An 11,446-nucleotide genomic window follows, 5' to 3' on the forward strand; every position below is an offset into this window, starting at 1 on the left:
GTTTTCTATTTTGACGATGCTTGAATTGCCTCCTGTGCTTTTCGCCACTATGTTACTATATTAATTCAAGAATAGTTTGTTCTCTTTGGTGGGCACAGAGATCAAAACTCAACAAATCTTCTGAGATGGCCTCCTCCTCCAGCTCTTTTCTTCCCAAACTCCCTATTTCGGCGTCAGCGAGTAGTCTGGAGATTTTGTGTGGGAGTGCGACATTCTGGTTTAATATTTGACTCTGACTCAGCACCGTAGATGATGAGGGGGCGCAGATATGTGGAGCTGAAAACAAAAGACGGAAACCCCCACTGGTTGAGTAAGACATACTTTACTTTTAATGAAATACGATCTAGGGATGTATCCATGATTAGGCAAAAGTAACACTTGATTTGAAAATAGGAAATAATCACAATATGTAAAGCTGACAAAAACAGAACAAGTAGGAGAATCTTCGCTTTAGGATAAGGGTTGAAATGGTTGAGCGCTACGATGGCACTGGTACTGGATTTGTCTCTGGGAAAAAAAGGAATAAGCAACAAATTAATTTTTTTTAATAATGCGCCCGAGATCACCTTTACTGACTTACCCACTCCGCTGAGATCCACCGTCTCGGCACAGCCAAGAAAGCGAGTCACGTGCGCCGAACAAGAGGCAGGCGTACCCTGGTTTTCCATCAGACACTTCTCGAACTCCACAAATTGCTTGGAACAGTCTTGTCTGATCTTCTGGATCACCGGGCTGGCAGGACAAAACCAGGATTTAGAACAAGTGGTTTGATGGTTAACACGGGTTGAATACACACGCCTTACTGTGATGATGTGCATTGTGCAACCTTCATCTTCAGTTCGTGACACTTCTCCTGCCATGTTGATGGATTGGAAGCCACACATGAACCATAGGCGTCCATCTCTTTGTGGCAGTACTTTGCCGTGATAGCCATAGCCGCCTGCCTAAGAGGAAAAAGAGAGCAGTGCTGTCACAAAATTGGAAATACATAACTTGAGTTTGCTGGAATAGTTTATAGCATAAAGCAAATTTCATATATTTTACTCAACAGGTACACAAAACTTCGGGTAATATGAATATTGAATAGTTGCACCAGAAAATCATTAAAATATATGACTTACATTTTAGTATTTTGTGTTTGTAAGAAGCGATGACCCAGTTATGTCAAGATTTGCCTTCTCCGTGTGGCGCCATGTATGTGGAGTAAGAAAACGCCTACATAGAAGCCCATTGGATGCAAACAGGAAAATATTCCTTCTGATTGGATGAAAACCCGGCGAGAGAACACCATCTCAAATCCTATTGGTTGAGCTTGATGTCAATTGCCCAATTTAGCTCCGGGTCCGTGGATGACGACACGTAAATTAAAGACACAGAGCCCTGAATCTTTTAATTTACCTTGAAGCCAAACATGTCATTTGTTTAATTAAAACGATTAAGATATATGTAAAGACATTAATATGTAAAGTTCGCCTGGACGAAAGCTCAAACCCCATTGATTTCTGTGGTTCACGCCATCAAGGTATGCGTGCGCATCTTACGCGCTGACGTATGCGGAAACGATGGTTGATGAAGAGGGACCATAGAGAGAGACTGGTATCACCGAGGAACGTTCCGCGGGTACAATTGCGTTTTTACCGGTATCAACACGACGGGGAGGCGGTGGATAACAGAGGGGGGCCAGGGGGTGAGCAGAGTACAATGAACGACGCCAAAAAAGAGGACAAAATGACCGCGGACGGCGTCGGTGGACCGGGAGAGCTACCGACGGCCCCCTCTGTGAGCCACAACCAGCATGATAATGGCACCGGCGACGAGCTGGTGAGCTCAGTAACACTGTACAGGCGAAGGCCGCGGCTTTTACACGGCACCGTCCTCCCGTTCCTGACGGTCCTCTATCCGGGATGGCTGTACGTGTGGCTGGGGGTGTACGGTGCTTCGGAGTATCCGGAAGCAGGCCTCCTGGCTCTGGCTGCCATCGGAATCGCGCACGTCCTCACGGCACTGTCCGGTTATTGGTCCGTGCACGCCCACTGTTGGCTCACTTGTTCAAAGGTAAACAGAAGCAAAAACACTAAAATGATCAAAACTCTTGAATCTTGAATATTCCAATGACAGCGCTGTCATCTTCATGGAGATCACAGTCGATCAGCATCCATCAAAAAGATCAGAGTAGAAGTCCCCTTCTACCTCTGAAATGTTATTACACATATATTTGAAATTTGTTATCATTACTATTACAAAGTACAATGTAAAATCTTAAGATTCCAAAAATAATGTTCACCAACAGGAATTGGACCCAAATAAGGCGACACTAGCAAAGGTTGTGCCCACCCCCAATAACGGTTCTGCTGAGCTTGTGACACTACAAAGGGACCAGGTCAGTATGGACCTGGACTCCAGTTAGTTCCTAGTTTTCTTCTGTGTTACATTTGTAAGCATTTTCATTTTTTTCCTCCTCCACAGGATGAAAATGGAGACAAGACACTGTCATTTGAGTTTCAGAAAATCCGCTACACTTTTGACCACAAAGAAAAAAAATGCTTTTTTCCCATCGCGTTCCCCATCAACAACCCGATGGGCTACTTCCAGTTGTGGCGTGGCTACCAGGAGGAAGCTGATCTCAAATCGGCTGAGAAGCGCTATGGCACCAATCGCGCTGAAATGATGGTTCCTGATTTCTTGGAACTATTTCGGGAGAGGGCTACGGCCCCATTTTTTGTCTTCCAGGTTTGTGGGAATGTTTTTAGGTGTTTTGGTTACATGAAGCACATGTAAATAAAATGACCGTTGCTTTTTATTTTGATATGATAATAACTGTTCATGTTTACTTAAACCGGTTTCTCCATCCCTCAGGTGTTCTGTGTGGGGTTGTGGTGTCTGGACGAGTACTGGTACTACAGCGTGTTCACGCTTTTCATGCTGGTGGCATTCGAGGCCTCGCTTGTCCAGCAGCAAATGAGGAACATGTCCGAAATCCGGCGCATGGGGAACAAGCCGTACATGATCCAGGTTGGCTTTCCATCCAAGCTACCTAATATCTACAAACTGTTCCAGTTTAACCTTGGGTCCTTCTGGCAGGTTTATAGGAACCGTAAATGGAGGCCCATTTCGAGTGACGAGCTCGTCCCAGGTGACCTTGTCTCCATCGGTAAGCGGCCGACCTGTTTTCCCGCTGTCAGCACTTCTCTGAACCCGAGTGGACAGTTGATGCGAATTGGTTCGGGTTCCAGGACGTTCCCCACAGGACAACCTGGTACCGTGCGATGTGCTGCTACTCCGCGGTCGTTGCATCGTGGATGAGGCTATGCTGACTGGAGAGTCTGTGCCTCAAATGAAGGTGAGAAGATGACAAAGTTCTTGGGGGGGGGGGGGGGGGGGGACAAATTGGAGGATGAGCTCATTCAACCGTCGAATGAGTTTTTTTAAAATATATTTCACGTAAATTATTTTAAACTGTAGTTGATCTCTATAAAATGTTTGTTATTATTAAGTGTGGAACAAATTACATGATATTGCTTCAGTTTTTTTTTTTTTTTTTAATATGGTTTTGTCATCATTTTTCTTAACTAATAAATCACAAGATGGATTAATTTGTACTCCCAGAATGATTAGCAAATTCGTGTTGTGAAAAGAATGGAAGGTGTTTATTTGGTTGATATTGCAATAACTGCTGACATTTGGGGGGCTTTGTTCAGGAGCCAGTAGAAGACTTGGACCCCGGTCAAATCCTTGACCTTCAAGCGGACTCTCGGCTCCACGTCATCTCCGGCGGGACCAAAGTGGTTCAGCACAGCCCTCCTTTAAAGGCCAGTGCTGGACTCAAACGTAAGTGAAGAAGTTTAGCTCCGGTTGTAAATAAAAGTTGTCGAGTCATTTCATCTCACCTTTGTGTATCTTCTCGTTGGCATGCGCAGCCGTAGACAACGGTTGCGTGGCCTACGTACTGCGGACCGGATTCTACACCTCTCAGGTGCGTTTCCTCTTCATGGGGAGTGCTGGTTAGAGTTGGTGGTGAATTTAATCTGGTGTCACGCTCGCTCGCAGGGTAAACTTCTGCGCACCATCCTCTTTGGTGTGAAGAGGGTCACGGCAAACAACCTGGAGACCTTCATCTTCATCCTCTTCCTCCTGGTGTTCGCCATTGCAGCCGCTGCCTACGTGTGGGTGGAAGGTGAGGTTGAAAGAATCTCGATTTATTCTGTCTGAGTGGATTACGTAGTATCTGGCCTGTCATCTGTCTTGCTTCAGGGACCAAGGACCTCAGCAGGAACCGTTACAAGCTCTTCCTGGAGTGCACCTTAATTCTCACCTCGGTGGTTCCACCGGAACTTCCCATCGAGCTTTCTTTGGCTGTGAACACATCGCTTATTGCCTTAGCCAAACTTTGTAAGCAAGTTTTCATTTACACTCCTTCTCACACTTGCAGCGGCTCATTTTCATTTTTTGCTTTCGCTTAGATGTTTTCTGTACCGAGCCCTTCAGGATTCCTTTCGCGGGGAAAGTGGAGGTCTGCTGCTTTGACAAAACGGGAACACTGACTAGCGATAGTCTGGTGGTGCGAGGAGTTGCAGGTCTCAGGTAAAAGTCTCCGTCTTTATTATACGTGTGTGGAAGTCGTCTTCAAAATCTGGGTTGCGTCACCGAGTTCCCTCCTGTGTTGTATTTTTTTTTTATTTGTATCCACTGAACAGGGAGGGGAAAGAGGTGATGCCCGTATCGGAGATCCCAGTGGAGACACATCGGGTCGTGGCGACCTGCCACTCGCTGGTCACTCTCGATGACGGTCAACTGGTTGGAGATCCACTGGAGAAGGCCATGTTGACCGCAGCTGATTGGAGCCTCACTAAAGGTGAAATTTTTATAAGGACTTCAATGAAGTGCTCGGCTGATGATTATCTCCCCAACCAGACGAAAAGGTTTTCCCACGTAGCATCAAGACGCAAGGCCTCAAGATCCATCAGCGCTTCCATTTTGCCAGCGCTCTCAAGAGGATGTCAGTTCTGGCCTCCTACGAGAAGCTGGGGTCCACTGAACTCTCCTACATCTCTACTGTTAAAGGCGCTCCAGAGACACTCAAAGCGATGGTACGTGTGAGATTTGTCTCAATTGTGTAGCTGAGTTCTTCTAAAAAGATTTTTCCTGGTTGTAGTTTTCCGAGCGTCCTGAGAGTTACGATAAGGTGCACAAGGAGATCTCCCGGGAAGGAGCGAGAGTGCTTGCGTTAGGTTACAAAGAGATGAGACATCTCAGTCATCAACAGGTTTGTTCTGTCTCTCTCCTGAAAAAGTCCAGAATGTATCGTATGTTTGGTTTAAAAATGTTTAGACCTTTATTTTTTCTCTCCTTCTAGGTCCGGGAGATGAACCGCAATTCCTTAGAGTGTGACTTGAACTTTGTCGGCTTCATGGTGGTGACCTGCCCCCTAAAGAGCGACAGCAAAGCGGTCATCAGAGAGATCCAGGAAGCATCTCATCATGTAACTCATCCAAAGTTCACACGACTCCTCGCTACTATTGTTCCGGAACTGAGGATCGTTCTTCCTGTGCTTTCAGGTGGTGATGATCACAGGGGACAACCCTTTAACGGCGTGCCATGTGGCCAAAGAGCTCCACTTCCTCCAAAAGGAACAAACACTTATATTGCAGTCGGCCCACGGTAGGAATTAATGCAGTTAACAGCCACTACATTCTGAGACATGATCGTTTTCAGCATTGCGGTTTTAAGGATATTATTCAGAAATGCAAACTTATATTAAACATGGCATAAATCCAACTCAAATTTAACACTATACACAATCAAATGCTGTTTGTGATGCAACTGCTGTTCACACTTTGGCCTTCAAGGGGCGGTGTGGCGCACACCTATGAAATGAGGAAGCACATCCCAGCAAAGCTGCAGTAATAGAACTCATTTTTCCTCTTTCGCGATAAATTATTACACCATTTGTGTTTGAAGATACTGCAAAATCGATGCTATCCGTTAGCCTGTCTATTGTGTTTCACGTGATGTGTTAGCATGAAGCTAGCGGACGTTTGGAAGCCGAAGAAGCCGTGTCGAGAAAATCTTTGTAGTTCGTCAAAATACAAACATCATATGACATGTTATGTGTTACCTAGGCGGATGGCAGTGGGAGTCCATCGACGGCACGTTGCACGTACCCCTTCCGCCTCCCTCCGTCTCTTCCTTTGTGCACCAGTACGACCTGTGCGTAACCGGGGAGGGGCTGGCCAGACTGTGCTGTGACCCCCGACTCCTGCACGCCCTCTTGCCTCACGTACAAGTGTTTGCACGAGTCAGCCCAAAACAGAAGGTAAGACCGAGGGCACGCAATTAGGTTGAGATCAATTGGAATAACGTGAGAAATTGTACGTCCGCAGGAATTTGTCGTCACCAGTCTCAAGGGGCTGGGTTACGTAACGCTGATGTGCGGCGACGGTACAAACGATGTCGGCGCTCTCAAACACGCCCACATAGGTACGAATGTCCACAATACGTGACCGTATTAGACTGGCTGTCATTAAAAGTATATCGCTGTCTTTTTTTATCTTACACAGGTGTAGCTTTACTAGCCAACGCCCCTGAGCGCATGCCGGAAAAAAGGAAACGAGGGAAAGAGAAGGAGGCGCCCGCCGTTGACATTCGACCTTCGCTACCTGTCAACACAGGAGGCAAGCCGACGTCCAGAGGTGCCCGGCAGAGGATGATGGCGCAAAGAGAGGAACAACTGGCAGCACAAAAGGTGTCCTTAAATTTCATCGCCCTTGTGATACATTTTTTTTTTCCCCCATCTCAAAGTGTGGCTTTATTTTGTTATTGATTTTTGGATAATAGTGTTGTTGTTGTTATAGGAGAGGATAAGTCAAGTCTTACGGGAACTTGAAGAAGATCAGGTCCAAATTGTCAAACTGGGAGACGCCTCCATCGCCGCCCCTTTCACCTCCAAACTGTCCTCCATTCAGTGCAGTGAGTAACAAACATCCCAACAGACGGTTGAGTCTGCTTCCGCGCCGAAAATGGCTTCCTTTCCTCGCTCTCTGTCCAGTCTGTCATGTCATCAAACAAGGCCGTTGCACTCTGGTAACAACGCTACAGATGTTTAAGATCCTCGCTCTCAATGCCTTGGTGCTCGCCTACAGCCAGTCTGTGCTCTACCTGGAGGGCGTCAAGTTTAGCGATTTCCAGGCGACCCTGCAGGGTCTGCTGTTGGCCGGATGCTTCCTCTTCATCTCTCGCTCAAAGGTTTGAATTTAGATTCAGGAAATACACACCCATGCAATGCCGCTGATGTCTTTTTCCTCCCTTCAGCCGCTGAAAACGTTGTCCCGGGAGCGGCCCTTACCCAACATCTTCAATCTTTATACCGTGTTGACGGTGCTGCTGCAATTTGCTGTCCACTTTTGCAGTCTGGTCTTTCTTTACAAAGAGGCGCAGAGCAGAAGTCCGCCGAGGTAAGAAGTGGAAACTGCTTGGCTTCTGCTTTTCAAGCTAAAACGTTGCCTTTCTCTCTATTTTTTATTTTACAGAGAAGATCAGTTTGTGGATCTGTACAAAGAGTTTGAACCCAGTCTAATCAACAGCACCGTCTATATCATGTCCATGGCGATGCAGATGGCCACATTTGCCATCAACTACAAGGTAACTTGATACGGGTTCCTCGGTGTATGACAGCTCATCACATTTTTAGCCTGGCGTCAGAATGCAGCCTTGTACTGCTGTTTACTTTTATAGTATAACACCATGACTCCATTTTTATCCTCTCGCATAGGGTCACCCCTTCATGGAGTCTCTCACCGAGAATAGACCACTTCTTTGGAGCATCGCTTTGTCCGGCTTAGCAATTGTGGGACTTCTTTCGGGTTCTTCGCCCGAGTTCAATGAACAGTTTGCCCTCGTTGATATTCCGACTGAGGTGAATTGACAAAAGTATTTTTTTTTTTTATGAGATGTTTTGGAATAACAGTCTGCTGTATTTCTCCCCCACAGTTCAAAATGATCATTGCCCAGGTGCTGGTGGTGGACTTTTTTGCCGCTCTATTTGTGGACCGTGTGCTGCAGTTCTTGCTTGGCAGAGGAACCCTGAGGGTGCCTTCTTGAACTCTTCTTGCCATCAGCACCCGTGGTCCTTATGTACTCTAAAGGGAGAGAAGACTTTGGGAAGGAAGAAAGAGAAGTGAGATGGTGTTGGGGGTTCAGTGCTGTACACTCCACTCCTTCAGTGCGCTCCTCCGAACCCCGCCCCCTTTATCGTATTTCCATCAGCTACGCATTCTTCCTTTTCCTCTTTTACTGCCAAACTGCATCTATTCCTCCCCACAACCACACAAGGCCACGAAGAGCAGTATTGAGAGGAGTGCGAGACTGTGCCAGCAGAGTGACACTCAAGACACACAAGAGGGGCATTCTCCAAGAGAATTAACGAGCCGTTTTGATTACTCTTCTTGATTTTGTAAAAAGTGAAAAGACATCTCTAACAGACTTATAAAAAGACTTACAAACAAATAGGCCTGTCAAAAGTGTGTGTTTTTCTCAATCGCAGATTTGTCTGAACATCTCCGAGGACACACATTGAAGGCAAAAAAAATGTCATCTTGTTTCATTTATCTCCAAAGGAATATTGGTATTGATGTGCCCATAATAGCAAGGAATGTTTTTTTTCTAAAATTATTTGACGATAATTGATCTACTACTCAAAACAAAAAAAGCAACAAAGTGAAAGGGACTAACACTAAAATAAGTAATTAGGTGCAATGAAGCCAAAGCTAAGACTAAAAGCGTGATAAAATCTTGTATATTTTCATTTCATCCAATCAGAGGTCAATTCCATTTACATTTGCAAATATTTTTGTTTTGCTAATAACTAGTGCAGAGCGCATCCGCCATAGAAGAAACTGCATTTCCCATAGTGCAACACTGCGTAAAGGGGCGTGGCTTGTAAGGCGCGCGATGTCAAGAAAACAGTTTGAAAAATAAAAATGGCGGAAGAAACATCGTCCACGGACCGAGACAGGTTTGTTTGTTCGTACTTCTTGTTATTTCCAAACCTTTGTGTTGTAGTGTTGATGAAGTATAACTAAACCTAACCTGTAATCTTTCAAGCTTTAGACCTGAAGTATAAGCGTGATATCGAGCGGAATATGTAGCTCGTTATTAGAATTGGGCGTGCTAACTCATACTGCACATTAAAATGTCGGCCAATGTTAATTCAACTTAATAAATGAGCTGTTTATTGTCAGGTTTCACGTATTTAACTGAGTTTACAGTCATTTGAAATTGTGTTGCAGTTGCGGTTCTGTCGCCGGTGTGGAAGCCAAAAACGACGTACGTAGGCCTATGTTTAAGCAGTGATTGTGAATAACCGCTTTAAGAAACAAACTAATAAGTAGTTGTTGTTTTATTTACTTCAGGTCAAGCTGTCACCCAAACGGTGTTCGTCGCCCAGTGCTCCAGATGGCGCCCCTCCACAGAAATCACCCCGGGTTGAAACACGGACCCCCCATGGCGGAGAGCATTTGGACACAGATAGGCTGGAAAAGGCGTCTGGAAGCAAGAAGGAACCCGAATCTTGTCCGCCTGCAAACGCCACTGCTCGGAGGAAATCGTGGAGGAGAGCCACCTTGTCAAGGCGCTCCTTGTCCGCACTTGCCAACCCGTATCAAAGTGAGTCGAATGCATTGCTCACCAGAATTTTCATCAGACTAGTATTGATGTGACATTTTGTTTTCGACTATAGATTTGTGCAAGAGCATCAGCACATCCTTATCACAACAAGAGAGGTTGAGTATGTTGATGGAATCTGCAATGAAGGTAAGGTCAAAGCCAAAAGACATCAGAATTGTTATTCGATTTATGAAGGATGTAAAATTCTCTGTTAAAAAAAACCCTCTTGTGTCCAGCTGGCCACAGATAGACTTCAGAATTCGCTCCAGTCGGTGCCAAATTCCTCACAGGAGTCTTTTCAGAAACAAGGTGCCCTGTTTTCTGTGGTACACAAAATAACCAATTCTCTACTTCTTACCAGAAACTCTGTCATTACTTTTTTTTTTTTCTTCCTTTAGTTAAGAGCTTGAAGAAAAAGTGCAAAGCTGTGGCCAAAAGCATAAGCAACGAACAACAGACTGAAAGGTAAATCTGTTTATTATTCTTCAACCCCTTTCATACATTTTATTGTCAAACCAAACTATTCGCTTTCAGGGTTGGTGAGTTTGGAGTGCGGACTGCTCTGATGATGGAAAATACTATCGACAGGTTTGCGAGTCTTATATAAGACAATTGAAATATGCCCCATTTATTTCTTTATTTTTTATGGCCTTTTGTGTTTTAGGATTCAAGCTGAAAGCCAATCATGGGAAGCACTCGCACGCAAACACCGGAGTAAAGCAGAAGAATTAGAAAGGTGAGTGTGTGACATATGTTTTCATTTTTTAAACTTTCTACTCATGGTTTATTCTATTTGTCACAGCAAACTGGCTCTGGGTCAAAAGAAAGCCATCTCATCAGACCACACATGTATGGTCCAGTCTTCACAGCACCAGTTGATTCGGAGTAAACCTGACTACCATGACCTCCTCCACAGACAACAGTCCACGCTGCGCACGATGGCAACTCTTGTCGTGCGTACACTGTTGTTATTTATTTATTTTTACCACACATTTCCAGCCTGTTCTATTGTCCTTAAACGTTTATTAATTTAGTCTAATTGTAGATTTTGTTTTTAATACACAGATGGATGCTCAGTGTAAGCTCACACGAGAGCTTCAGTCAGTCAAGGAGCTGTCACAAGTGGTGGTGAAAGAGACCAGCAGCCGATTGGGTAATTATTATTATTATTATTTGTTGCTATTCTAAATCTTTGAGGCTTGAAGTAACTAAACACACGACTCCGTTTCCCCCCCCCCCCCCCCCTATCAGCGGCCGAAGCAGGATTTCACGATCTGTCTCCCATCGTCATTGAGGACATAATCAGTGCACCTTTTATGTCCGCAAGCACACAGTTACATTAAATAGACTGGTTTTATGAGTTGTATATAATGGAAGACAAATATCTGTTTTCGTACCGCATGTTTTATTTTACTGTACAATACTAAAATTTTACACTTGTTCATATTAAGAGTCTTGTCGGTCGTTGGTGTAATTCACACATGCGTCCAGCAGGTGGCAGCGCCTGTCCTGCAAACATTTTTTTTAAAGCAGGATGTCTCTTAAATCGTTACAAATACAAATGCTTTTCCTTAAAAAAACTAAAGAAACCTAAAAAATTTGAGTCTCCTGAAAACAGAAGACACAAGTAGGTTAAAACAAAAAACTGCACATTTTTAGGGTTTTATGATCTGCAAATATTCAGGTATGATTATTCAAAACATGAATGACTTTTGTCTTGATTGAATTTTGAGAGAGATTTTTTTTTGGTAGCTATTCCCATATGTAAGGGTAAAAAATAAGCATC

General features: G+C 44.6%; 3 protein-coding genes across 3 annotated transcripts; 2 read left to right on the forward strand and 1 right to left on the reverse strand.

Moving 5' to 3' along the window:
* Positions 1 to 306: 306 nt before the first annotated feature.
* Positions 307 to 1,277, reverse strand: LOC133170058 (coiled-coil-helix-coiled-coil-helix domain-containing protein 5). Its single transcript, XM_061302708.1, has 4 exons — positions 1,122 to 1,277; positions 804 to 944; positions 581 to 732; positions 307 to 507 (listed from the first exon to the last, which is right to left on the reverse strand). Coding segments are annotated over exons 1-4 (324 nt in total). The 5' UTR covers positions 1,124 to 1,277; the 3' UTR covers positions 307 to 478.
* A 256-nt stretch (positions 1,278 to 1,533) lies between these two features.
* On the forward strand, positions 1,534 to 8,502 carry atp13a1 (ATPase 13A1). Its single transcript, XM_061302540.1, has 25 exons — positions 1,534 to 2,055; positions 2,291 to 2,380; positions 2,467 to 2,730; positions 2,857 to 3,012; positions 3,082 to 3,151; positions 3,234 to 3,340; positions 3,699 to 3,828; positions 3,918 to 3,973; positions 4,048 to 4,174; positions 4,252 to 4,389; positions 4,461 to 4,581; positions 4,695 to 4,852; positions 4,912 to 5,087; positions 5,153 to 5,263; positions 5,354 to 5,479; positions 5,556 to 5,658; positions 6,120 to 6,313; positions 6,381 to 6,477; positions 6,558 to 6,742; positions 6,852 to 6,966; positions 7,046 to 7,242; positions 7,309 to 7,451; positions 7,527 to 7,638; positions 7,769 to 7,912; positions 7,987 to 8,502. Exons 1-25 carry the CDS (start codon positions 1,552 to 1,554, stop codon positions 8,095 to 8,097), a joined length of 3,735 nt encoding a protein of 1,244 aa, XP_061158524.1. The 5' UTR covers positions 1,534 to 1,551; the 3' UTR covers positions 8,098 to 8,502.
* A 442-nt stretch (positions 8,503 to 8,944) lies between these two features.
* Positions 8,945 to 11,110, forward strand: LOC133170033 (uncharacterized). Its single transcript, XM_061302673.1, has 11 exons — positions 8,945 to 9,010; positions 9,285 to 9,321; positions 9,408 to 9,660; positions 9,734 to 9,807; positions 9,897 to 9,969; positions 10,059 to 10,125; positions 10,195 to 10,248; positions 10,325 to 10,396; positions 10,463 to 10,613; positions 10,726 to 10,813; positions 10,912 to 11,110. Exons 1-11 carry the CDS (start codon positions 8,976 to 8,978, stop codon positions 11,001 to 11,003), a joined length of 996 nt encoding a protein of 331 aa, XP_061158657.1. The 5' UTR covers positions 8,945 to 8,975; the 3' UTR covers positions 11,004 to 11,110.
* Positions 11,111 to 11,446: the final 336 nt, after the last annotated feature.

The sequence above is a fragment of the Syngnathus typhle genome, linkage group LG17 (genome assembly GCF_033458585.1).
Source record: "Syngnathus typhle isolate RoL2023-S1 ecotype Sweden linkage group LG17, RoL_Styp_1.0, whole genome shotgun sequence".
Taxonomy (NCBI): domain Eukaryota; kingdom Metazoa; phylum Chordata; class Actinopteri; order Syngnathiformes; family Syngnathidae; genus Syngnathus; species Syngnathus typhle.